General features: G+C 47.7%; 2 protein-coding genes across 4 annotated transcripts in view; both read right to left on the reverse strand.

Moving 5' to 3' along the window:
- CNNM3 (cyclin and CBS domain divalent metal cation transport mediator 3) overlaps nucleotides 1–21502 on the reverse strand; it is a 30132-nt gene extending 8630 nt beyond the window's left edge. For both annotated transcript variants that reach the window (XM_055401138.2, XM_055401139.2), the window contains exons 1-2: nucleotides 20000–21502; nucleotides 484–627 (exon numbers count right to left, since the gene is read on the reverse strand). In XM_055401138.2, coding sequence (XP_055257113.2) covers nucleotides 484–627; nucleotides 20000–21353 — 1498 coding nt within the window. In that variant the 5' untranslated portion in view covers nucleotides 21354–21502. The remainder of the gene's footprint in view (nucleotides 1–483; nucleotides 628–19999) is intronic.
- Nucleotides 21503–24518: 3016 nt separating this feature from the next.
- The window catches only part of CNNM4 (cyclin and CBS domain divalent metal cation transport mediator 4), a 38089-nt gene continuing 35206 nt past the window's right edge, over nucleotides 24519–27401 (reverse strand). The window contains exons 7-8 of one of the 2 annotated variants that reach the window (XR_008682562.2): nucleotides 26146–27059; nucleotides 24519–25654 (exon numbers count right to left, since the gene is read on the reverse strand). Coding sequence is in view for 1 of the 2 variants with exons in the window: in XM_055401136.2 (XP_055257111.1) it covers nucleotides 26862–27059 (198 nt within the window). In the remaining variant the exon portion in view is untranslated. Of the gene's footprint in view, nucleotides 27060–27401 lie in introns of both variants that reach the window. The other variant, XM_055401136.2, reaches the window with a different exon arrangement.

Consider the following 27401-nt stretch of genomic DNA (forward strand, 5'->3'; position numbering starts at 1 on the left):
GGGTGGGCAGCTAGTTTCTGGGGACCCTGTGAGCTCCCACCAAGTGTGGGCTGTGTTCACCCTGCAGGCTGCAGCCACCTGAGAGGCAGGCGCTCTGAAGACACAGTCACAGGCCCCAAGATCGTCCGGTTGGCAGGAACCTCTAGGCAGTAAAGCAGGGGGTTGTCTGAGAACTTCTACAATGTACAGCAGGACAAGAGGCCAAGGAAGAGGAAGACTGCGCAGCGCCCATTCAGGCCAGAGCCTAGTCCAGTGCCGAGACTGCAAAGCCACCAAGGGACGGTCCAGCCACAGGTGAGCCCCCTCCTGTGAGAGGCAATCCCAGCCCCCGAAGGGTAAGGACATGGGCCTGGGGACGTGACAGCTCTGCCCCGAGATCCAGCCCCACTTTGAACAACATGGGGACCTCCAGCCTCTGATATACACATGTCTCCATAAGCTCGAGACCAGCTGAGCTGGAAACACACAGGAGCCCGGACTCACGGTAGTCTTCAGACTCATCCAGGATCTCGGACTTAATGATCTCCTCGATGACGTCCTCCAGGGTGACCAGGCCCAGCACCTCGTAGAAGGGGTCACCTTCGCCCTCGTTGTTCACCTTCTGCACGATGGCCAGGTGGGACTTCCCTGGAGGGAGAGGACGCTCACGTTACAGCTTGCTGGAGGCCTCTTGTTTTCCCTCATCCCAACCGACAAGCCCACCACAAGGATGGAAGCTGATTTGTGTTCCCACGATGCGCCACGCATCAGGAGAGGTTATTCCTAGCTTCTCACTACCTAAGGCTCTCCACGTGCCCGTGAGGATTAAATCCAAGACCCCACGTCCACCTGCCCAAGGCTCCCCAGGCAGCGGCGGAGCTGGAGTCACCCCAGGTCTGCACGACTCCACGCCACAAACATGGTTCAGACAAGAGGATCTGGACCAGAAGAGACACAGTGAAGAGCGACTGGCCCGAGGACACAGGACCCTGATGCCAGAGACGCCAGCTCCCCAGGGGCCACCTGGCTGCAGGAGCCAAGGGGGCCACGCTGGAAGTCTCCAGGGAAAGCAGTCCCAGTTCTGAACACTGCCCTGTATTTTCACAAAAGTCATGCAGGGGGATGAAGACAGTGGTAACCTGGGCAGCTAGAGCCCAAACTGTGTGAGAGGAAGAGCATGAGGCTGTGACTCTTGTCCCTCCTCCTCAGGGACAGGGGAGCTCGTTTAAACAGAAAATGTAAGCTTGAGAGAAGCCCAGCCTCAGAAAGCTGGGGACTGCTGCAGAAACCTCAAGAATTTACTCTGCTTCAGCTAAGTGCTTTCCCTCTAATAAACCTTTGTTATTGTTGCTGTTTAGTCACTAAGTTGTGTCCAGTTCTTTGTGATGTTCATGGGATTTTCCTGGTAAGAATACTGGAGTGGGCTGCCATTTTCTTCTCCAGGAGATCTTCCCAACCCAGGGACTGAACCCACAACTCCTACATTGGCAGAGATCAAATTGCCAACATCCGCTGGATCATGGAAAAAGCAAGAGAGTTCCAGAAAAACATCTATTTCTGCTTCATTGACCATGCCAAAGCCTTTGACTGTGTGGATCACAATAAACTGTAGAAACTTCTGAAAGAGATGAGAATACCAGACCACCGGACCTGCCTCTTGAGAAACCTGTATGCGGGTCAGGAAGCAACAGTTAGAACTGGACATGGAACAACAGATTGGTTCCAAATAGGAAAAGGAGTACTTCAAGGTTGTATATCGTCACCCTGTTTATTTAACTTATATGCAGAGTACATCATGAGAAACTGGGCTGGAGGAAGCACAAGCTGGAATCAAGACTGCCAGGAGGAATATCAATAACCTCAGATATGCAGATGACACCACCCTTATGGCAGAAAGTGAAGAACTAAAGAGCCTCTTGATGAAAGTGAAAGAGGAGAGTGAAAAAGTTGGCTTAAAGCTCAACATTCAGAAAACTAAGATTATGGCATCCGGTCCCATCACTTCATGGCAAATAGATGGGGAAACAGAGGAAACAGTGGCTGACTTTATTTTTGGGGGCTCCAAAATCACTGCAGATGCTGACTGCAGCCATGAAATTAAAAGATGCTTACTCCTTGGAAGGAAAGTTATGACCAACCTAGATAGCATATTAAAAAGCAGAGACATTACTTTGCCAACAAAGGTCCATCTAGTCAAGGCTATGGTTTTTCCAGTGGTCATGTATGGATGTGAGAGTTGGACTATAAAGAAAGCTGAGCACTGAAGAATTGATGCTTTTGAACTGTGCTGTTGAAGAAGCCTCTTGAGAGTTCCTTGGACTGTACGGAGATCCAACCAGTCAATCCTAAAGGGGATCAGTCCTGGGTGTTCATTGGAGGGACTGATGTTGAAGCTGAAACCCCAATACTTTCGCCACCTGATGTGAAGAGGTGACTCATTTGAAAAGACCCTGATGCTGGGAAAGACTGAGGGCAGGAGAAGAAGGGGAGAACAGAGGATGAGATGATGGGATGGCATCACCGATTCAATGGACATGGGTTTGGGTGGACTCCGGGAGTTGGTGATGGATAGGGAGGCTTGGCGTGCTGCAGTTCATGGGGTCGCAAAGAATTGGACACAACTGAGTGACTGAAATGAACCACCAAATGCACCCACATAAGACTGGGACCTGTGTTCTGACTGCTCCACCAACTGGTCATCCTGCCTCTCTCCCTCCCCTTCGACCTCCCTGTTCACTGAGACACAGTAATACTGAAATTTAGACCAATTAATAACCCTACAATGGCCTCTAAGTGTCCCAGTTAAAGGAAGAATCACGGTCTCTCACTTTAAATCAAAAGCTCGAAATGACTAAGCTTAGTGAGGAAAGCACGTCAAAAGTGAGGCAGGCTGGAAGTTAGGCCTCCTGCCCCAAACAGCCAAGTCATGAGAACAAAGAATCAGTTCTTGAAGGAAATTAAAAGAGCTACTCCCTCAAAATAAACACAAACAAGCATATAGATAAATGCACTACTCAGAGGGCAAGAGGAGCAGGGGATGACAAGGATGAGATGGTTGGATGGCATTACTGGCTCAATGGACATGAGTTTGAGCAAACTCCGGGAGATGGTGAAGAACAGGAAAGCCCGGTGTGTTGCAGTCCACGGGGTCACAAAGACTCAGACACGACTTAGCGACTGAACAACTCAATGAACACGTGAATGATAAGAAAACCAAACGGTCTTCTTGCTGACATGGAGAAAGTCTGAGTGGTCGGGAGAGAAGATCAAACCAGGCACAATGTTCCCTTAAGCTAAAGCCTAAGCCAAAGCAAGGCCCAACCCATTGTCAATTCTATCAAGGCTGGGACAGGTGAGGAAGCTATAGACGAAAATTTTGAAGTTAGCAGAGATCAGTTCATGAGGTTTAAGGAGAGCTGACTCCATAACATAGAAAGTGTAAGGCAAAGAAGCAAGTGCTGATGTAGAAGCTGCAGCAAGTTACCCATAACAGCTAGCTCAGATCATTAATGAAGGCGGCCACACTAAAAAACAGATGTTCAATGTAGACAAAAACAGCCTTCTATTGAAGACACCATGCAAAACTTCACAGTAAGAGAGGAGAGGCCAGGACCTGGTTTCAAAGTGTCAAAGGATAAGCTGACCCTCTTGTCAGGGGCTAATGAAGTTAGCAAGTGACTTCAGGTTGAAACCAGTGCTCACCGACCATTCCTAAAATCCCAGGGCCTATGCGAATTACACTAAGTCTACTCTGCCTGTGCTCTACAAATGCAATAATAAAGCCTGAATGACAACACATCTTTTTACAACGTGGTTTACTGAATATTTTAAGCCCAGTTGAGACCTACTGCTCAGAAAAAAGATTATTTTCAAAGTAGTTCTGCTCACTGACAATGCATCTGGTCTCCAAAGAGCTCGGATGGAGATGTCCAACAACGTGAATGTTATTTTCACGCCTACTAACACATCATCACACTGCGGCCCACAGATCAAGGAGTAAGTTCAACTTTCAAGCCTTATTATTTAACAACTACATTTCATAAGGCCATAGTTGTTAATAAGATTCCTCTCATGGATCTGGGCAAAGTCAACTGAAAATCTTCTGGAAAACATTCACCATTCCAGAAGCTACTAAGGACATTCATGATTCATGAAAAGAGGTCAAAATATCAACACTAACAGGAGTTTGGAAGAAGATGATTCCAACCTTCACGGATGATTTGAGGGGTTCAAGACGTCACGAGAGGACGTAACTGCAGAGGTGGGACCAGCAAAAGAACCGGAATTAGAAGTGCAGCCTGAAGAGTGACTGAATTGCTGCCATCTTGAGGTCACATTTCAACAGATGAGGAGCTGCTTCTCATGGATGAGGAAAGAAAGCGGTTTCCTGAGATGGATGCTGTTCACGTTAAAGGTGTTGCAAAGACTGCTGAAATGGCAAGAGGAGACTCAGAACATTCTATCAAGTTACCTGGTAAGGGGTTGGCAGAGTTTGACAGGACGTACTCCCAATTTGGAAGAATTTCTACCGTGGGTAAAACACCACTACACGAACATTTCTGCTGCCTGCTACAAAGAAATTGCTGGCGAAAGGAAGGGTGCATCGATGTGGCAAACGTCACTGTAGTCTTATTTTAAGAAATGGGCACAACGGAATATTACTCAGCCATAAAAAAGAACACATTTGAGTTGGTCCTAATGAGGTGGATGAACCTAGACCCTGTTATACACAGTGAAGTCAAAATAAGAAAAACAAATATCATATGTTAATACAAATACATGGAATTTAGAAAGATGGTACTGATGAACCTTCTGCAGGGCTGCAATGGAGACACAGACAAAAGAGAACGGACTTGTGGACACAGTGGGGGAAGGAGAGGGTGGGACAAACTGAGAGAGTAGCAGGAAACACATAAATTGCCATATGTAAAGCAGGTGCCCAGTGGACATTTGCTGTGTGCCACAGGGAGCTCAATCGGGTGCTCACCCGAGAGGACGAGATGGGGTGGGAGGTGGGAGAGAGGCGGCATACATATACCTGTGGCTGATTCGTGTTGATGTGTAGCAGAGACCAACACAATACTGTAAAGTAATTACCCTCCAATTAAAAAATTAAAAAAAAAAAAAACTGCTGTGGCCATGCCAACTTTTAGCAACCACCACCCATAATTATCAGCAGCAGCCACCTACATGGAAGCAAGACCCTCCTCCATCAAAGTTTATAACTCACTGAAGACTCAGATGGTGTTAACATCTTTTAGCCATAAAATGTTTTTAAACTGAGAGACATTGTTTTTTTCAGACTTAATGCCAATTGCACACTTAACAGACTACAACATAAACATAACTTTTATATGCACTGAGAAACCAAACAATTTGCAGCCCTCACTTTATCATTGTGGTCTGGAACCAAGGTGTGCCTGTACTTTGTGCTTGCCTGCTGTGTGTCAGCCACCAGGTGCTTTATTCACTGATTAACCTACCAAACCTTCTGGGACCTAACTCTATGAGGCACATAATATTTTTTATTTGCATTTTACAGTTTACAGAGAAAACTGAGCCAAGAGAGTCAGTGGCCACCCCCCCCCCCAAATCTGGCACCCAGACAGCTGGCTCTGGGTCCACTCTCCTAATGCCCTGCACAAGTGACTTTCACTGAAGAGAACAACAGACTGGACCTCAGAAGCCTCACTCCCTTTGGGTGACACGCGTGGTGCCAAGGCACCATCCTGAGCACAGGGCCCAACTGAAGAGACGCAAGCAGCCTTCTTCAGGGGGTTCCACCATCCTGGGACAAAAATTAAAGGTGGAAACGCCCACATTAAGTTGCCTCCCCTCTTCCCATGAGGAACGGGTGAGGGATGCCTGGGGAATTGCCCGCCCATTCCTGCTGGGACAGAGATACCAAATGAGGAACTTCTAGACATTTCCCAGCCCATGATATTTGCTGGGAATGGCTGACACCAGCAGGCAGGCAGCACCACTACGAAGGCCGCGGAGAGACGACCACGGAATATAAACCCATCAGGCTACACAAGGACGGCTGAGCCTCAACGCAGAACATTGGTCAATAGTCTTTTTGGATTTTGAGACCCAAAGCTCAGGTTCAAGACAGCCACCTGGGAGCAGAGAGGATCCCCTTCCTTCCAGGAAGCCAGTCCCTTTGGAGTTTACCTGCAGAAATGACAAAGTCCTCCCATGATTGCAAATTTTGATGAAAGAGGCTCAAGGTTCTCAGTGAGGAGATGATTCAATAATGAACAGAAGAAAGCAGAGCCTTGGAAGATCCCTCAAATACTGGCTGTGTGACTTAACCTTAGGACAGAACGTTTGAGGGGTCCAGAAGGCAACCAGGAGAAAGGGCTAAGAGGCACACAGAGAAGGCAGCTGGAGAGACTCAAGTTTCTCATCTGACCGGGTGAAAAGCTTGGAAGATATGGGGTCCTGGCTGGCTGACTACAAACACTGATACATGCCCCAAGACAGAGGCCTCAGGCTCTCCCTGCAAAAGGCCAAGGTGGACCACACACCTGCCAACACCAACCAGGAAGCTGGGAAAAGCCCTAGCACTCTCATTTTAAGTTAGCAGGCTTGAGAACGCTCACCAATGACACGGATGCTAGAAGACCTAATTTCTAGAACATTCCTACAAATGCAATTGGAGTTGAAATTCCTGTCTTCTCACTTCAGTTTTTTTTTTTTTTTTAACTGTCTGAATGTATCCTATGAGAAAAGTACCATGTGATTGTCCCTCCCAGATGCCTGAGCAGGTCTAACTTTTCAGAGTTTCAGAGTTGGGACAATCCTTTGGTTTCTGTCAAACAATGAACCAGAACTCGGCGAATGTGAAATGGACTCTGAAAAGCTCCCCTCTTCTAATTCCTCCTTTGGTTGAATGTCTTTGAGGTCACTGAGGGTTCACAACAAAGGCACAGGTTAATGGCTTTACAGAAAATACGTGCTACTTACTACATCGTCTGTTACTTACTATGTTAAAGATATTAAGAAGAGATGGCAAAAATACACAGAAGAATTATACAAAAAAGGTCTTCATGACCCAGATAACCATGATGGTGTGATCACTCACCTACAGCCAGACATCTTGGAGTGCAAAGTCAAGTGGGCCTTAGGAAGCATCACTAGGAACAAAGCTAGTGGAGGTGATGGAATTCCAGTTGAGCTTTTTCAAATCCTAAAAGATGATGCTGTGAAAGTGCTGCACTCAATATGAAAGCAAATTTGGAAAACTCAGCAGTGGCCACAGGACTGGAAGAGGTCAGTTTTCATTCCAATCCCAAAGAAAGACAATGCCAAAGAGTGTTCAAACTACCGCACAATTACACTCATCTCCCATGCTGGTAAAGTAAGGCTCAAAATTCTCCAAGTAAGGCTTCAACAATATGTAAACCGTGAATTTCCAGATGTTCAAGCTAGATTCAGAAAAGGCAGAAGAACCAGAGATCAAATTGTCAACATCCGTTGGATCATCGAAAAAGCAAGCGAATTCCAGAAAAACGTCTACTTCTGCTTTATTGACTACGCCAAAGCCTTTGACTGTGTGGATCACCACAAACTGTGGAAAATTCTTAAAAGAGATGGGGCTGTAGGGTATTTTCTTTCATCACTTTAAGTATGTCTTGCCAGATTACTATACCCAGCAAGGATCTCATTCAAATATGAAGGAGAAATCAAAAGCTTTACAGACAAGCAAAAGCTGAGGGAATTCAGCATCACCAAACCAGCTCTCCAACAAATGCTAAAGGATCTTCTATAGACAGGATACACAGAAAGAGTGTATAAACTTGAACCCAAAGCAATAAAGAAAATGGCTACGGGATCGTACTTATCAATAATTACCTTAAACGTAAATGGGTTGAAATTTTCAAAAAGGCTAGGAAACAATTCTCATAGCCATCAATAGTTCAGTGTTGAGTTCATGAATAGTTTTTAAAGTTTGGGACAAACTGTAGTATTTGCTATTTGAAGTACTATTTGTAATTGGCATATTACGATGTAACATTGGTCTTCATTTCCATCTTAAAACGCCTAAAAATGCCTAACAGGTTTTTAGATTTGTGAATTTTAGTTGAAATGTATTTTACAATGTTACTAAACCTGCAGGAATATTGAAATATTTCAGAGAACTTATTCACTGTACATTTAATTTATTTATAAAAGTTATGAACTGTAGAAAGTTTTACTTGTTGGGTCAAATGTTTGTTGCTTCAAATGCTTGTTGCATTTGAAGTGCTAGTTACAAGAAAATCAAATACCTTCAATGTATAAATGCTATTAAGTTTTTAAAGGACTCTGGAGTATAAGTAAGTTTGTTTAAAGAAATTTAGTCTGTTCAACTTGAAAAAAATAAATAAATAAAATTGGAAAAAAAAAAGAGATGGGGCTATCAGACCACCTTACCTGCCTCCTGAGAAATCTGTATGAAGGTCAAGAAGCACATTAGAACTGGATATGGAACAATGGACTGGTTCCAAAACAGGAAAGGAGTACGTCAAGGCTGTATAATGTCACCCTGCTTATTTAATTTCTATGCAGAGTACATCATGCAAAATGCCGGGCTGGATGAAGCACAAGCTGGAATCAAAACTGCCGGGAGAAATGTCAATAATCTCAGTTACGCAGCTGACACCACCCTTATGGCAGAAAGCAAAGAGGAACTAAAGAGCCTCTTGATGAAAGTGAAAGAGGAGAGTGAAAAAGTTGGCTTGAAACTCAACATTCAAAAAACTAAGATCATGGCATTTGGCCTCATCACATGCAAATAGATGAAACAATGGAAACAGTGAGAGACTATTTTTTTGAGCTTCAAAATCCCTGCAGATGCTGACTGCAACCGTGAAATGAAAAGACGCTTGCTCCTTGGAAGAAAAGCTATGACCAACCTAGACAGCATATTACAAAGCAGAGACATTACATTGCCAACAAAGGTTCATCTACTCAAAACTGTGGTTTTTCCAGTGGTCATCTATGGATGTGAAAGTTGGACTATAAAGAAAGTTGAGAGGGACGGTCCTAAGATGGTGGAGGAATAGGATAGGGAGACCACTTTCTTCTCCACAAATTCATCAAAAGAGCATTTGAACGCTGAGCAAATTCCACAATACAACTTCTGAACACTGGCAGAGGAAACCAGGCACCCAGAAAGGCAGCCCATTGTCTTCAAAAGGAGGTAGGACAAAATATAAAAGATAAAAAGAGAGATAAAAGAGTTAGGAAGGGAGACCCATCCCAGGAAGGGAGTCATAAAAGAGGAGAAGTTTCCAAACACCAGGAAACCCTCTCATCGGCAGGTCTGTGGGGAGTTTTGGAATCTCAGAGGGCAACATAATCGGGAAGAAAAATAAATAAATAAATAAAACCCACAGATTACATGCCTAACAGCAACTCCCAGCAGAGAAGTTGCCCAGACTCTGGCATCCACCACCAGCAAGCGGAGGCTGAACAGGGAGGCGCGCGCTGCACTGCTCAGGGTAAGGACCGGGCCTGAATGTCCTGAGGATAATCTGAGGGAGCTAACGTGAGACAGCAACCCAAACTGTGGGATAGCCAGAGAGAGAGAGAAAGAGAGCGAGAGAGAATTTCCCGCGAGAAGCTCTAGCCGAGGGCACTGCTGGCCGCTCACAGGACTGAGTGACCACCAGAGGATAGCTAGCCAGCTGCAGACCGGCCCATCCCCCGCGGAAGGCAGGTGGGCTGCAGCCAGAGCCGGAAAGGGGCAATCTCGGCCCCAGAGACGGCATCCCCTACCAGACTGCGAGCAGGCTCCCAGGTGCTAACCAAGTCTTCCTGGGATCCTGGACAGTTGACATACACCAGGAGGGTCGCAGCCAGAGATCAGCTCCCCAGAGGAGACACACAGCACACCTGGGACGGTGAAACCGAGCGGCTGGGACGGGGGAGGCGATAAGACGCACTGTACAACTGGGGAGTGTGTGCTCGCCAAGCACCTGGTCCCTGAGCTGCTCGGACCTGGGAAGGGCACAAAACGCAGGCCCAACCGAGACTAAGCTTTGGTGGAGTATCCGAGAATCTGAACCTGAGTTGCTTAGACCTGGGAAGTGCAAGCAACCCAGCACCCGCCTTAGACAGTTCCCCTGCAGAGCAACCTGGAGCCTGAGCAGTAGAGACCGGAAAAGCACACACGCGGTGAGCGGGGGCAAACCCAGTGTGGCCCAGACACTGCGAGCACTCCCCACACACACCAGTGACATTTGTTTTCAGTGTTCCTTCCTCCCCACAGCACAACTGAACAAGTGAGCCTAAATAAGTGACCAACTTCGCCCCCTGGTGTCAGGGAGGAAGTTAGATACTGAAGAGACTTGCAAACAGGAAGCCAAAATAAACAGAGAAGAGGGAACTGCTTTGGAAGTGACAGGTGCAACAGATTAAAACCCTGTAGTTAGCACCGACTACACTGGAAGGGGCCTGTAGACCTTGAGAAGTATAAGCTGGAACAAGGAACGATCTGAAACTGAACTGACCCCACACTGCCCACAACAGCTCCAGAGAAATTCCTAGATATATTTTTACTATTATCATTTTTTAAATTTTGAAAAATTTTTTATTTTTAAGTCCTTTATTACTCCTTTAATTTTCACTTTTATAACCTATTACCTTGCAAAAAAAACCACCTATTTTTAAAGCAAATTTCATATATATTTTTATAATTTTTGTGATTTTGTTTTGCTTTTTTAATATTGTATTTTTGAGAGTCTAACCTCTACGGTAGATTTTTAATCTTTGCTTTTTGGTATTTGTTATCAATTTTGTACCTTTAAGAATGCAATCTTCAGTACCCATTTTTACTTAGGAGTGTGATCACTGGCTTGACTGCTCTGTCTCCCTTTGATTCCCCCTCTTCTCCTCCTGGCCACCTCTGTCTCCCTCCTCCCTCTTCTCTTCTCCATGTAACTCTGTGAACCTCTCTGGGTGTCCCTCACTGTGGAGAATCTTTTCTCCATTAACCTAGATGTTTTATCATCAGTGCTGTATGGATGGAAAAGTCTTGAGGCTACTGTAAGGATAAGACTGAAAACCAGAGGCAGGAGGCTTAAATCTAAAACCTGAGAACTCCTGACTCCAGGAAACATTAATCAATAAGAGCTCATCAAAAACCCTCCATACCTACACTGAAAGCAAGCTCCACCCAAGAGCCAACAAGTCCCAGAGCAAGACATACCATGCAAATTCTCCAGCAACGCAGGAACACAGCCCTGAGCTTTAATATACAGGCTGCCCAAAGTCACACCAAAGTCATAGACATCTCAAAACTCACTAGTGAACACTTCATTGCACTCCAGAGAGAAGAAATCCCGCTACACCCAGCAGAACACCAACGCAAACATCCTTAACCAGGAAACCCTGACAAGACACTCGTACAACCCAACCCACAGGGAGGAACCTCCACAATAAAGAGGCACCACAAACTACCAGAATACAGAAAGGCCACCCCAAACACAGCAGTATAAACAAAATAAAAAGGGAGAGAAATACTCAGCAGGTAAAGAAACATGATAAATGCCTACCAAACCAACCAAAAGAGAAGGAGATAGGAAGTCTACCTGAAAAAGAATTCAGAATAATGATAATAAAAATGATCCAAAATCTTGAAAACAGAATGGAGTTACAGATAAATAGCCTGGAGACAAGGACTGAGAAGATGCAAGAAATGTTTAACAAGGACCTAGAAGAAATAAAAAGAGTCAATCAATAATGAATAATGCAATAAGTGAGATAAAACAACACTCTGGAGGGAACCATCAGTAGAATAACTGAGGCAGAAGACAGGATAAGTGAGGTGGAAGACAGAATGGTGGAAATAAATGAAGCAGAGAGGAAAAAAGAAAAACGAATTAAAAGAAATGAGAACAAACTCAGAGACCTCTGGGACAATGTCAAAAGCCCCAACAATCGAATCATAGGAGTCCCAGAAGAAGAAGATAAAAAGAAAGGCCATGAGAAAATACTTGAGGAGATAATAGTTGAAAACTTCCCTAAAATGGGGAAGGAAATAGCCACCCAAGTCCAAGAAACCCAGAGAGTCCCCAACAGGATAAACCCAAGGCAAAACACCCCAAGACACATATTAATCAAATTAACAAAGATCAAACACAAAGAACAAATATTAAAACCAGCAAAGGAAAAACAACAAATAACACACAAGGGGATCCCCATAAGGATAACAGCGATCTTTCCATAGAAACTCTTCAAGCCAGAAGAAAATGGCAGGACATACTTAAAGTGATGAAAGAGAAAAATCTACAACCCAGATTACTGCACCAGTAAGGATCTCATTCAAATATGAAGAAGAAATCAAAAGCTTTACAGACAAGCAAAAGCTGAGAGGATTCAGCACCACCAAACCAGCACTTCAACAAATGCCAAAGGATCTTCTCTAGACAGGAAACACAGAAAAGGTGTATAAGCTCGAACCCAAAACAACAAAGTGAATGACAGTGGGATCATACTTATCAATAATTACCTTAAACGTAAATGGGCTGAGTGCCCCAACCAAAAGACAAAGGTTGGCTGAATGGATACAAAAACAAGACCCCTATGCTGTCTATAAGAGACCTACCTCAAAACGAGGGCCACACAGACTGAAAGTGAAGGGCTGGAAAAAGATATTCCACGCAAATGGAGACCAAAAGAAAGCAGGAGTGGCAATACTCATATCAGATAAGACAGACTTTGAAATAAAGGCCGTGGAAAGAGACAAAGAAGGACACTACATAATGATCAAAGGATCAATCCAAGAAGATATAACAATTATAAATATACATGCATCCAACACTGGAGCACCACAAGATGTAAGGCAAATGCTAACAAGTATGAAAGGGGAAATTAACAGTAACACAATAATAGTGGGAGACTTTACTATCCCACTCACACCTATGGATATACCAAATAAACAGAATATTAGCAAGGAAACACAAACTTTAAATGATACAATGGACCAGTTAGACCTAGTTGATATCTATAGGATATTTCACCCCAAAGCAATGAATTTCACATTTTTCTCAAGGGCACACAGAACCTTCTCCAGGATAGATCACATCCTGGGCCATAAATCTAGCCTTGGTAAATTCAAAAAAACTGAAATCATTCCAAGCATCATTTCTAATCACAATGCAGTAAGATTAGATGTCAACTACAGGAAAAAAACTGTTAAAAATTCCAACATATGGAGGCTAAACAACACGCTGCTGAATAACCAACAAATCACAGAAGAAATAAAAAAAAAATCAAAATATTCATAGACATGAATGAAAATGAAAACACAACAACCCAAAACCTATGGGACTCAGTAAAAGCAGTGCTAAGGGGAAGGTTCATAGCAATACAAGCTTAGCTCAAGAAACAAGAAAAACGTCAAATAGATAACCTAAGTCTACACCTAAAGCAACTAGAAAAGGAAGAAATTAAGAACCCCAGGGTTAGTAGAAGAAATCATAAACATTAGAGCAGAAATAAATGCAAAAGAAATAAAAGAGACCATAGCAAAAATCAACAAAGCTAAAAGCTGGTTCTTTGAGAAGATGAATAAAATAGACAAACCATTAGCCCGACTCATCAAGAAACAAAGGGAGAAGAATCAAATCAACAAAATTAGAAATGAAAATGGAGAAATCACAACAGAAAACACAGAAATACAAAGGATCATAAGAGACTACTATCAGGAACTATATGCCAATAAAATGGACAACTTGGAAGAAATGGACAAATTCTTAGAAAAGTATAACTTTCCAAAACTGAACCAGGAAGAAATAGAAAATCTTAACATACCCATCACAAGTATGGAAATTGAAACTGTAATAAGAAATCTTCCAGCAAACAAAAGCCCAGGACCAGACAGCTTCACAGCCGAATTCTACCAAAAATATAGAGAAGAGCTAACACCTATCCTACTCAAACTCTTCCAGAACACTGCAGAGGAAGGTAAACTTCCAAACTCATTCTATGAGGCCACAATCACCCTAATACCAAAACCAGATATAGATGCCACAAAAAAAGAAAACTACAGGCCAATATCACTGATGAACGTAAATGCAAAACAGAACTCCTTAACAAAATCCTAGCAAACAGAATCCAACAACATATTAAAAAGATCATACATCATTACCAAGTGGGCTTTATCCCAGGAATGCAAGGATTCTTTAATATCCACAAATCAATCAATGTAATACACTACATTAACAAATTGAAAGATAAAAACCATGATTATCTACATAGATGCAGAGAAAGTCTTTGACAAAATTCAACATCCATATATAATACAAACCCTCCAGAAAGCAGGAATAGAAGGAACATACCTTAACATAATAAAAGCTATGTATGAAAAACCCACAGCAAACATTATCCTCAATGGTAAAAAACTGAAAGCATTTCCCCTAAAGTCAGGAACAAGACAAGGGTGCCCACTCTCACTACTACTATTCAACATAGTTTTGGAAGTTTTGGCCACAGCAATCAGAGAAAAAAAAGAAATAAAAGGAATCCAAAAGACTGGAAAAGAAGAAGTAAAACTCTCACTGTTTGCAGATGACATGATCCTCTACACAGAAAACCCTAAAGACCCCACCAGAAAATTACTAGAGCTAATCAATGAATATAGTAAAGTTGCAGGATATAAAATCAACACACAGAAATCCCTTGCATTCCTATACACTAACAATGAGAAAACAGAGAGAGAAATTAGGGAAGCAATTCCATTCACCATTGCAACAAAAAGAATAAAATACTTAGGAATAAATCTACCTAAAGAAATAAAAGACCTATATATAGAAAACTATAAAACACTGATGAAAAAAATCAAAGAGGACACAAATAGATGGAGAAATATACCATGTTCATGGATTGGAAGAATCAATATAGTGAAAATGAGTAAACTACCCAAAGCAATCTATAGATTCAATGCAATCCCTATCAAGCTACCAATGGTATTTTTCAGAGAACTAGAACAAATAATTTCACAATTTTATGGAAATACAATAAAACTCGAATAGCCAAAGCCATCTTGAAAAAGAAGACTGGAACTGGAGGAATCAACCTGCCTGACTTCAGACTATACTACAAAGCTACAGTCATTGAGACAGTGTGATACTGGCACAAAGACAGAAATATAGATCAGTGGAAGAAAACAGAAAGCCCAGAGATAAATCCACGCACCTACGGACACTTTATCTTTGACAAAGGAGGCAAGAATATACAATGGAGAAAAGACAATCTCTTTAACAAGTGGTGCTGGGAAAACTGGTCAACCACTTGTAAAAGAATGAAGCCAGAATACTCTCTAACACCATACACAAAAGTAAACTCAAAATGGATTGAAGATCTGAATGTAAGACCAGAAACTATAAAACTCCTAGAGGAAAATATAGACAAAACACTCTTTGACATAAATCACAGCAGGATCCTCTATGACCCACCTACCAGAGTAATGGAAATAAAAGCAAAAATAAACAAATGGGACCTAAGTAAACTTAAAAGTTTTTGCACAATGAAGGAAACCATAAGCAAGGTGAAAAGACAGTCTTCAGAATGGGAGAAAATAATAGCAACAGACAAAGAATTAATCTCCAAAATATACAAGCAGCTCCTGCAGCTCAATTCCAGAAAAATAAACGACCCAATCAAAAAATGGGCCAAAGAACTAAACAGACATCTCTCCAAAGAAGACATACTGATGGTTAACAAACATGAAAAGATGCTCAACATCACTCATTATCTGAGAAATACAAATCAAAACCACAAGGAGGAACCATTTCATGCCAGTCAGAATGGCTGCTATCCAAAAGTCTACAAGCAATAAATGCTGGAGAGGGTGTAGAGAAAAGGGAACCCTCTTACACTGTTGGTGGGAATGCAAAAAGTACAGTCACTATGGAGTGTGAAGATTCCTTAAAAAACTGGAAATAGAACTCCCATATGACCCAGCAATCCCACTCCTGGGCATATACACCGAGGAAACCAGAACTGAAAGAGACACGTGTACCCCAATGTTCATTGCAGCACTGTTTATAATAGCCAGGACATGGAAGCAACCTAGATGTCCATCAGCAGACAAATGGATAAGAAAGCTGTGGTACCCACTGAGTAGACATTAAAAAGAATACATTTGAATCATTTCTAACGAGGTGGATGAAACTGGAGCCTATGATACAGAGTGAAGTAACTCAGAAAGAAAAACACCAATGCAGTATACTAATGCATGTATATGGAATTTAGAAAGATGGCAAAGATGACCCTGTATACGAGACAGCAAAAGAGACACATGTACAGAACAGTCTTTTGGACTCTGTGGGAGAAGGCAAGGGTAGGATGGTCTGAGAGAATAGCAGTGAAACATGTATATTATCATATGTGAAACAGATCACCAGTCCAGGTTCAATGCATGAGACAGAGTGCTCAGGGCCGGTGCACTGGGATGACCCTGAGGGATGGGATGAGGAGGGAGGTGGGAGGGGGGTTCAGGATGGGGAACACATGTACACCTGGGGCAGATTCACGTCAATGTATGGCAAAAACCACTACAATAATGTAAAGTAATTAGCCTCCAATTAAAATAAATAAGAAAAAAGAAAGATGAGCACTGAAGAATTGATACTTTTAACTGCAGTTTTGGAGAAGACTCCTGAGAGTCCCCTGGATTGCAAAGAGATCAAATTAATCAATCCTAAAGAAAAACAGTCCTGAATACTCACTGGAAGGACTGATGCTGGAGCTCCAATACTTTGGCCACCTGATGTGAAGAGCTGACTCACTGGAAAAGACCCTGATGCTGGGAAAGATCAAGGACAGGAGGAGAAAGGGACAACGGAGGATGAGATGGTTGGATGGCATCACCGACTCAATGGACATGAGTTTGAGCAAGCTCTGGGAGTTGGTGATGGAGAGGGAAGCCTGGTGTGCTGCAGTCCATGGGGTCACAAAGATTCGGACACGACTGAGGGACTGAACTGAACTACACCTCCAGAAGTCTGCACTCCTCCTGGCAACGTGTGCTCAAAACAATCAGCTGTCACCTCGGGTCTGCACATTGACTGAGGGACACCTCACTGGGGAAGGGGCCTCTTCTAGACTCTAAAGTTCCAGAACAAACCACAATCTGAAAGAGAGAAAGGAATGGGGCCTGAAATGGTGACTGCCAAGATGCCAGGGCCTTCCGCCTCAGGGAATTCAGAGGGACCCCTGCCTCATACACTTGGCAGAGAGACAGGAAGGGGACTGACTTCTAAAACCTTGTGCACCATGGAGGCTACAATATGTTCTCTGTTCATGAGCAGAGGAATGAAGAAGAGGGCTGGGCTAATGAAGACTTTAGTGAGGAAACATAAAGCTAGCTGCCAAAGGACTGCATTGCACAGGAGAAGCGGAGAGAGTTTAGGTGACACAGGAAAGATAAGGCTATCCTGCCCTGAGAATGGCCCTCACTCTCCACAGGAATCAGGAGGTCAAGGGAACCAAAGAGTCCTCCATTCAACGTCCACACTGCACACCCCCATTACCTTCTAGAAGGGGGCTCTCCAGAGCTATCCCTCCCTACCAGCAACTTCCTACCAACATTTAGACCTAAGCCCACTGGACTCCCGCATATTAGAACCAAAGAGCAGGGCGTTCCTGGTGGTCCAATGGTTAGCTAAGATCCACGCTTCTGGCCACAGGGGCTGCAGTTCAATCCCTGGTCAGGGAACTGAGATCCCACATGCCACACAGCCAAATTAAATCAATAAATAAAAACAGCAGAGGAAGGGGACATATGTAAAATTATAGCTGGTTGGAGTTACTGTACAGCAGAAACCAACACAACAGTGTAAAACAATTTTCCTCTAATTAAAAATTTTAAAAAAGCTAACAAAGAAAAGGCGGGAAAACAACACCAGAGCAGAAGTCCTCCTGCCCTGCAGGGCCTGTCCGAGCCAGCACTCCCTAGTCTCCTTGGGCCGTCTTCCTTCAGTGCTGGCCCCCACCCCGGCTTCCCCACAGCATGCCACAACTGCTCTTGCAAGGTTAAGGGTGTCCTGGTTGTTGGATCCAAAGGACGTGATGCAAGTCTCCTCTGCTGATCACTCCAGGACACTCCAGGACCCGGGCTCTCCTCACCACCCGTCCTCACTGCCCATCCACCCCCGCCCTGGTAGTGCCCCTCTGTCAGCTTCCAGGATCACTCCCGGGGACCACCTCCCACCGACATCCAGATCCTTCCCTCCTGCTTAAGACTTTCACTTGTGCGTTTCAGGACACTGCACACACAAATTCCAGTGTTCACAACAAACTCGTCTGCCTGCCCCGGCCCCAACCCCCGAGCCAGCTCCTCCCTGCGAGTGCTCGGCCTCAGGGAAAGGCAAGGCCACCACCAACCCAAAACCCACATTCATCCTCTGCTCCTCCTCCCGCCTCACAGCCCCTCAGCAAGCCACAAAATCCTAAGCCCACCTTCCAATGCCCTCTTGGGTGTTCCTTTCTACGCTCACTGAGCAGCCTTTTTGAGGCTACCGTCACCTCTCACTGGGCCCCCCAACCATGGGGACCCCCCTACTCTGGTCTCCACACCAGTCAGTGATCTGTGGAAACCACTTAAACTGGGTGCCACGCTCTGCCTGCAGCCACCGCCCTGGTGGTCAAGCCTGGCCTCAAGCTGAAAGATGGCAGGGGCAGGATGGTACCCTCCCCTGCTGACTCCAGGGCCAGCCCGGCTGGCCTCACAGCCACGAGAACCACCACTGCCTCAGAAAATATCGTTTTACTCGAAAATGGAGCACTTGCTCCTGGGAGGCTCTGTCTGCCCGGATCCCGGGCTCCTCTCCCCAGAGCAGGGCTGCATGGCTACATTCTGAGGAAACAAGTAGAAGCACCCAGAGATTCCCCAGTGCAGCAGTCAGAGCTGCCCATCAAAGTCTCCCACCCAATCCCGAGAAACAGTAGTAACAGTAACTGCCTAATTCTTCAAAACCCCAGCCTCTTGCAAGGGTTAAAGAAGATGGTGCCAGAGGGTGCCCACTAGTGGCTGCATACAGCAGTACCAATGGTCACTACACCACAGCTTTGCCTCCCTGCCCTGACAGTCCAGGGGCTCACAGGGAACCTCCTATGGGATCCTGGGACCTGGAGACTGCACAGCTGTCAGGAAGTCATTATGAGGTGGCCTTGCTCACTTCTCGGCCTCAATTATGCAGTCTTTTATGGTCAAGCTCACTCAGAGTCCAGAAGTGTCCCCACACAAGTTCAGGTGTGAGAAGCACCACCAAGCTCTGGGGAGGACCCCAAGCCCAATCACCGAGGAGACTGCAGGGGAACCCGAGCCTTCACAGTGGGAGAGTCTCAGTTTTCACCTGAACCCGGGTGAAAGGAGAGGACAAACATGTGGAGTTAAGAGAACTTGAGCCCTTACTTGGGTTTTGTTTTATTGTTTTTTTTTTTAAAGGAAGGGGAGACTGACTGGCCTCCATCGAGTTGCTTCTGGTGAAATCAAAGTGGAAGTTTCTTTCACACTGCAGGAAGTAATGATCAATCATTCCCTTTTCTGTAACCAGGAAGGCAAAAGCCCATCACTGACCTTAACAATGACACCCTGGAAACGTCACAGGTTCCACTAATTTGGTATTACACATGTGCAGACAACAGCGTCCAGGTATCCAGAACGTATACTCTATGTTCTTTCAGTTTCTATCCAAGAGTCTGGACCTGCCACAAAGCCCAAGTCCAACCCAGTAAAGAGCTGGAGAGTTAGAGACAAGTACACATACCTCCCCAAACTGGGGGCCTGCTCGGAAAAGATTTTTGTCGTTTATAGTACTGTCATTTTCTGAACCAAAGGCTTTAAATTATATTTTGCAAGATCATTCGGAGCTAAAAAACCATCATCTTCATTAAAAGGGCGCTCAGAGGCCTCCCTGTCGTCCACCCGGTTGGGACATTTCCCCAAGGCTTCCCTAAACCCCACTCCTTCTCTGGGGAGAGACAGCTGACATTCGCGTCCCCTCCGCGATTCCCCAACAGTTACCTCGCTTGAACTCCTCCAGGACGGCGTCCAGCTTGGTGTCGTTGAAGACGAAGTGGAGTGGGTGATTGTAGAAGCGGGTGATGGTGCTGAGCGGCGTGCGGTCTTCGGGGTCCACGAAAGCCAAGTCCTTGAGGTAGAGCATGTCCACGATGTTGGAGCGCTCGTCCTCGTAAACGGGGATGCGCGTGTGGCCGCTCTGCATGATGCTAGCCAGGACGCCGAAGTCCAGCACGGTGCTGGCATCCAGCATGAAGCAGTCCTCGAGGGGCGTGAGCACGTCCTCCACTGTCCGGCAGGGCAGCACGCCCTTGCTGAGATCGCTGTAGGGGTCGCCGCCGCCGCGCGCCAGCTCCAGCACGCGCTCGCGCAGCCTCCCTGGCCGCGCCGCCAGCTCCAGCAGCTGGCCCACCGGCAGCGCCACGGGCAGGGTGAGCAGCACCGCCAGGCGGCTGAAGATCAGCGCGCGAGGCGCCAGTGCCAACGTCCAGCGCCCGCTCACGGCGGCCGGCACCACCTCGCCCACCAGGAACACGAGCCCCGCGCTGCCGAGCACGGCGGGCACGGCGCGCTGCCCGGCCGCGCGGTACAGCAGAACCGCCAGCGCCGCCTGCGCCAGGCTGGCCAGCAGCAGCAGCGCGCCCAGGGCGCAGCCCGCCCAGCGCCGTGCGGGTTCCAGGCGCCGCGCCGCCGCACGCTCCGCCTCCGAGCCGCTCTCGCGCAGCACCTGCACCTCGGCGGGCGCCAGCGCCAGTGCGCTCAGCTGCAGGCCCCGCGCCAGAGCCGCCAGCGCCAACAGCCCCGCCGCCCCCAGGCCCAGAGCCCAGGGCGGCGCCTCCTCCTCGGCTGCCGAGCCGCCCGGCTCCACACGCACGGCCAGCAGCGCCGAGTGCGGGCGCGCGGCCTCGGCGCGCAGGCGCAGCAGTGCGCGCCACTCGCCCGTGAGGGCTGCCGCCTCTCCGGGCGCCGAGCCCCGCGGCTCCCCGCGCACCGCCAGCCGCACAGAGTGCGGGCGCGCGGCCTCGGCGCGCAGGCGCAGCAACGCGCGCCACTCGCCCGTGGGGGCCGCCGCTCCGTCGGGCGCCGCGGCCGGCCCGCCCTCGGGGCAACCCGCCCCCTCAGGAGCCACCCAGGACCAGGAGCTGTTGGAGAAGCCCGAGCCGAAGAGGCGCAAGCGGAAGGTGGCCTCGGGCGCGGCCCGCACCTCCCCTTCGTGCGCCCACCCCGCGCCCGCCGCTCCGTCCTCCTCTAGACAGACGCCCAGCACTCGCGGGTCCGGCGCCGCCTCTCCGGCGGCGTTGCCCAGGCAGAGCGCGGCGAGCAGCCAGCCTAGCCGACCCGCCGCCGCCGCCGCCATCGCCGGCTGCCCCCTCTCGGCCTCCCGCGCAGCCTACCTCTCCGCCTCCGCCGGGCCAATCGTCGCCAGCCCTGGAGTCTCCGCAGCCAATAGGCGGCGGGCAGGGGCGGGCCCCAGGCTCGGACTAGGCTGCGCCGGGGAGTAAACAAGCGGCGGCGCGATCCCGGGGCGGGCCGGGGGCGTGGGGCTCTCGGCCCTGTGGGCCTGGGCCGCGGCACCCGGAGGACGCTGGGCGGCGGGCTGGCCCGCTCTCCGCGCGCGTCTGGTTCTCTCCGGCCATCCCCAGCGCCGGGAGGCCAGGCCCGTACTCGGGGAAGTCCCTGGCTCGGGATTCTGGCCGCCGAGAGGAGTGGCGCTCCTGAAATTGCAGATAGAGAATTCAACGAAGGGAGATGGTCCGTTTTCTCAGAAACCAACGATCCAAACCTCGAAGAGGGCTAAAAGAACCGACGACTGGGCGTCGGAAGCTAAAGCTTATTGAAAGTATTCCTTGATCGCGCGCGACGCTGCTATGGGTCTGGGACGTGACATACAGTCAGTCCCTCCTTAGATGAACTTGCAACCCTGCCAGAGAGAACAAAGTACATAAACACACGAAATCACTGCCTCATTGGATCCTCGCAGCTACTTCGTTATTAATGCACTTTACCAGAGAAAAGTGAACACTGCTCAGGCACGGATGACGGGTTCCAAAGCGACCAGCCTAATATCCTGTCGCCATCCCAGCCACACTAGGAGTTGGCATCTCTGTCAGGAATTACTGTATCTGGTCACTTCACTTCTCGCAGAGCATCCTTGGGAAGATAATTTCTAACGACCAACAGGAACTATTCAAGAGGATCCTCCCCGGATTGTTGTTTTAGAAGACTGTATGGTCCTTGACAGTATGGAATGTTCCTCAACCTGTTACATGTGAACTTTACCTGGTTGGAAGGAAATACACAAGCTAACAAGACTTCTCCATAAGTGTCCCGACAAAATTGGTTTTTTGTATTTTCTACATTTTTATGTATTTTCAACTTTCCTAACATAAGTAGACTGATAAGACCATCCATATGCGTGTCATTTAAAATGGTCTTTGCAAGGACTGTATAGAAACACATATGTTGTCATGAAAATACTATTAAAAAGCTTAGGCACTGTGGTCACAATTAAGTGAAATATACTTGTGTGGAAGGTAATGTGCAAAAATGAGTAAACCTGTGGTGAGTGACCAACGTAAGTATTGTGTGAAAAATTCCAGAATAAGCTGCCAGCAGAAGCAATTATGACCTTTGACCCTTTCCACCGGACTGGCATGCCCCTTTGAAAAAATAATAATAGACTCAGTCCCTTTGGTTCACACTTCTGTCTCCAAGTCCAGATAAAAATGCTGACACAGATGGAATGGACAACACACTTGAAATGAGCCACATACCTGAAAAGTTAACCAGCAAAGAACAGTTCCAGAGGCAAGGTGGGGAAAACGCCCAGTACATCTACACAGGGCTCTGACCTCTGATATGTTACTTTTCCTCTGGTCTCAGGCTCCCTTGGAAAACAACCTTGTAACTTATTTTGGCAGGGAAACCTTTGGAGAAAACAATCAGATCAAACTTGGAAAACACAAATGATGATTTAAACCATGAGACCCAAAGGATCCAGCGCAGGGCAAACAAAGTTGCCCATGAATGACTTTCTAGGAACAACGTAGGTCCCATACCACTTTAGCAGCTTCTCTCTTCCTTGGCTCTGCACCATTCTTTGGCCCATTATCACAGTGTTGGTGGAGACACTTGTCACCAGATTTTCAGGTCCCCCATGGGCGATTTTCCTTTCTGGCCATTCAGCTCAAGACATTTCCATGTTTTATCAAAATATTTATTCTTGAGTTTTAAATCCATAACTGTTGTGTATGACCCCTGACTGACTCCTGCTTCTCTCTCCAGCCTGTATACGTCACTTCCTCCAGCCAGTTTTCCCCGACCATCTTTACTAGGTTCAGTCGGTTATAGGAGCAGCATGCTCCCCTCCAATAAAATCTGGTACTTACCTTCTGGTAAGGCCCATTCGTTCATTCATTCAACAAGAATTCCCTGCATCCAGCGCCTGCAGTGCACCAGGTACTACTCTAGCACTGGGACTGCAGCTGAAATAACAAATACCCTGACCTGCTGGAGCTTAAGCTCTAGTGTGATGACAACAAAAAATACACAGATCCTCATTTTAACGCCTGACAGTTACGTTCTGCAGAGAAAAAAACAAGGCAAGATGAGGAGACGGACAGAGGGATGGGGGCCAAGCTCTTTTGGATGGTCTGATGGGGAAGGCTTCTTCAAGAAGGTAGCATTTGAACAGAAGCTTAGATGAAGTGAGGGGTGAGCCTCACAAAGACCTGGGAGAGTGTTCCAGGTGGAGAACATAGCCTGAGGGGAAGGTGGCATGTGGCATGTAGCAGCGGCTGAAATGTGTGGGACAGATGGATGAATGAAATTTCTTCTTGCCCACCTATACACAGGACTCTGCATGTTATTCCTCTTATCTGAAATGTCCTCTTTCCTTTCTGCCTACCCAATGCCTAACATTCCCCCCAATTCCCCTCTTAAGCCAGGCTTCCTTGAGCCCCTGGCCTGGGTGCACTCGATTGTACCCACTGGCTGAGGCACCTGGGGGCGCTGTGGGAATCTGCCCGACTGAAGCCTCCGGAGTGGATGCAGTGAGGTCCCTTCTAGGTGGGCTTTCTGGGGGTGGGCACTCTAACTTGGAGACCACAACCAGCCTTCAAGTCTGGACCGAGTGGCAACTGCTGTTCTTAGACAATGCGATCATAGTTTTAGATCAAGCATCTTTCTCCTTTAGCCCCTAGAAGAGAGAGGAGGGGCAATCTGCCCAGTCCAGCTGTCCCTGGCCCTCTGGTTTCCATTTTACTGGATTCATAACGGTGGCAGTCAAGCACACTTGCCATATCAGTCTAGCAGCAGCTGGCACTCTCTAGCTCCTGTGATAACAGGCTTGATTATGTTTTTGTAAGTTACATGTCCATTTCATTATTTTTAGTGGTAAACAGTCCCAGGATGCTTGCCTCTTGCCCTGTCATAGCCAAGCACTGCCACTTCGAGCTCTGTGACAAGTCCTGAGCTCAGACAGGCCAACTGAAGGCTCACCAAGATTAATCCATATTTCTTTTTTTATTACCAATCAAAAATAAATTCCATATATCGTTTAGCAAATATTATCATTGTTTTGTGACAAAAGACACAAGAGTCATAACAACAAAACTCCCCGAGAGTCAAAACTCATAACAATGCCAAAATAAATCACAAAAATATACAAATTAAAATCTTACGCAAAATAAATACAAGTTATTTGCTACGGTGGCTGTGACTCGCCTACCCATATGGAGGCCTGCTGTTTGCGGAGGTCCCCCTTCCATGGGGAAGACGCACAGGGCTGGGCCAGGTCCAGGGTACGGCTCAGCCCAGGAACCAGAGGCTGGAATAGGAAATGAGAAATTGCACTGGGAAGAGGAAGTCATCGGACCAGTAATATTTGGAAATAACCATGACCCTCTGCAGAAAGTGATTATAAAAGGGGACAGGGAGAGGTGGGGAGGAGGGACCATCTCTTGAGAGCATCTGTGTGTGCACGGAGGTAGCCGTGGAAGTGTCTGTACCTGCTCCATGGACTTCACACACAAACACTAGGTTCGGGCAGTGGGTGGGCTCAGGCAGCACTCAGGCCCCAGGAAAACTGCACTGCAAGCCCCCATGTGGACACGGAGAGCAAGCTGCTCCTGGAAAAAAACTAAGGGGTTTCACTGGACAGGGTGCAAAGGTCTGGTGTCTTCCTTATGGCTAAGAACCCACAGGTGTCACCACCTTCTCTCCAGACTTGTAGGAATCACTTCTGTCACTGGGGAGGCCTGTTAAACTGACCAGGGCCCAGCATACTTGGTGAAAGGCATGTTCTGGTCATTGCCAACAGAGCACTTGGGGTTCCAGGTCTCTCGGGTTGAGGAAAGAAGTGAATAAATATTAGGCGGGAAGGCCTGCCGAGGCTCCCTCGTCTTTTCCAGGCCCCCAGCAGGTGTTCCACCCACCCAAAGGGTCAAAGTGGACCTTGGTCCCACAGCCTCCCTGACAGTGGGAAGCCTGCTGCTCAGGGAGAAGGTGCAGGACTGCAGATGGGGCTGCGGCACTCAGGGTCCAGTGCCAAGGGCTTCAGCAAAGACCAGGATGACAGCTCACACTAGGATCTCACTCGTGGGTAGGACGGGGCTGCTGCTTGGGTGCCTTCTAGGTGGAAACTTCCTTTCCTGGGTTCTGTAAGTATGTGAACAAGGTCAGGTGAGCCTCGGCCACAGAGGAAAGGGCATGAAGAACCCACTTGGGTTGGCTTCCTACACGTCCTCCTGACCTCAATCCCCAAGAGACACTGGGGTTTGGGATTAGAAGCAGGGAGTCTGGAAAGAAGGGCTTTGTGGGTCAGTAATGAGACTTGACTTTGGCTATGGGGTGGAAGGGAGATGAACTGATTGCTAACAATGTAGATGCTCACGACCAAGCTCCCTCCTGGCCCTGAAAAGAGCATCACAAGTAAGCCCCTCTAACACAGACACTCTCCCCACCTGGGGAAAACCTTTGGTGAAACTGAGGGCAGTGCCTGGGGAGCAGTCTGGTTAGCAATCTCAAAGGTGGGAGACCCTGCCTAACCCTTGGAGTCAGCCCCACGACAAGGGGAGAGCTGCCCAAAGGGGTGGATGTGAGGCAGATCATGGGGACGGGTTGAGATTCCTCAGCCCAGCCCAACTCACCAGGAGGCCCCATCAGCAGAGTCCTAGGCAGTTCCTGGGTCCAGCGACTGACAGGAGGCGGCGTGCTCCTCTCCACAGTTGGGAGGGCCACCTCCCTGACCACGGTTCCCAGAAGAACCCCTTGGCCTCGGTGCCGACAGGCGAGCCTCAGCGTACGTCCAAGCAGTTGTTCTCAGCGCTATTTGGTTCTTTGCTTCCTGGGAAGAACTGTCTCCTCTCCCAAGAAGAAATCTTCCTCCAGGAGGCTGTGGTGGTGCCATCTCTGGACGTGGAAGAGGAGCAGGGAGAGTTGGCTCCCTGAGTCAGGGATGCAGCCAGAAGGTCACAACTGGGAGTGCATTATGGCTACTGCTTCCCGGGGTGAGAAACCCTACCCCTTTTAAAGTTTTTGTGGAAAAAAAAACTGCTTTTAAATAAAGTTCCTTAACCCTGTCTTCCCTTCCCCCTATGATATTTAAAAAGAGGTGCAATGAGCTGAGTTTAGAAGCACTCCTGGTCGCCGGTACACTGCCCCACAGTCCAGGGCTGTGCAGCTGCCACCTCCGAGCTGTTCAGAGATCCCTGTCAGAGACCAGATCCCCCTCAGGCAGGGGGCCCTCTGGCTGCTCAGTCAGACAGGATAACTGTACCCCTTCCGGCCTAACAGGCTCCCTGTCTTCTTGTGGGCCCACTGGGGAGGCCCCCGCGGGGCTGGCGGGGGACCCCGGGCCCTCCTGTCAGATGGCACTCTCGTGAGATGTTCTGTGCAGCAAGGAGTTGCGCTCATTCAGCAGGTTCGTGGTCTCGTCCACCGGCGGCGACTCGGCCTTGTCAGCTAAGTTCTCAGTGCAGATGGTGCACCCGTCCAGGGGGAACTGGGGGCAGTTCTCCATGCGTGAGGCCAGCAGCCCATTCTGGTACTGTTGCCGGGTGATCTGTAGGGGGGTGGGCAGGGGTGGGGTGGTCACTGAGAGCAGGGTTGGGGGGCCAGGGAAACGTGGCCAGGATGGAAGCTGAGTCCAGGAAAGAGGGCATGAACCAGGGCAGAGGGTCTCAGGAGCCCCCCACCACCAAAGAGTGAGAAGCTAGAGTAGGAAGGACACACATCCCAAGTCCGGGCCCACCATGCTGGGTGCATGTGCTGTGTGCTAAGTCGCTTCAGTCATGTCCAACTCTCTGCGACCCCATGGACTGTAGCCGGCCAGGCTCCTCTGTCCATGGGATTCTCCAGGGAAGAATACTGGATTGGGTTGCCATGTCCTCTCCAGGGGATCTTC

Source organism: Moschus berezovskii, chromosome 11 (genome assembly GCF_049115385.1).
Source record: "Moschus berezovskii isolate FMDL1 chromosome 11, NW_MosBer_1.0, whole genome shotgun sequence".
In the NCBI taxonomy this organism is placed as follows: Eukaryota; Metazoa; Chordata; class Mammalia; order Artiodactyla; family Moschidae; genus Moschus; species Moschus berezovskii.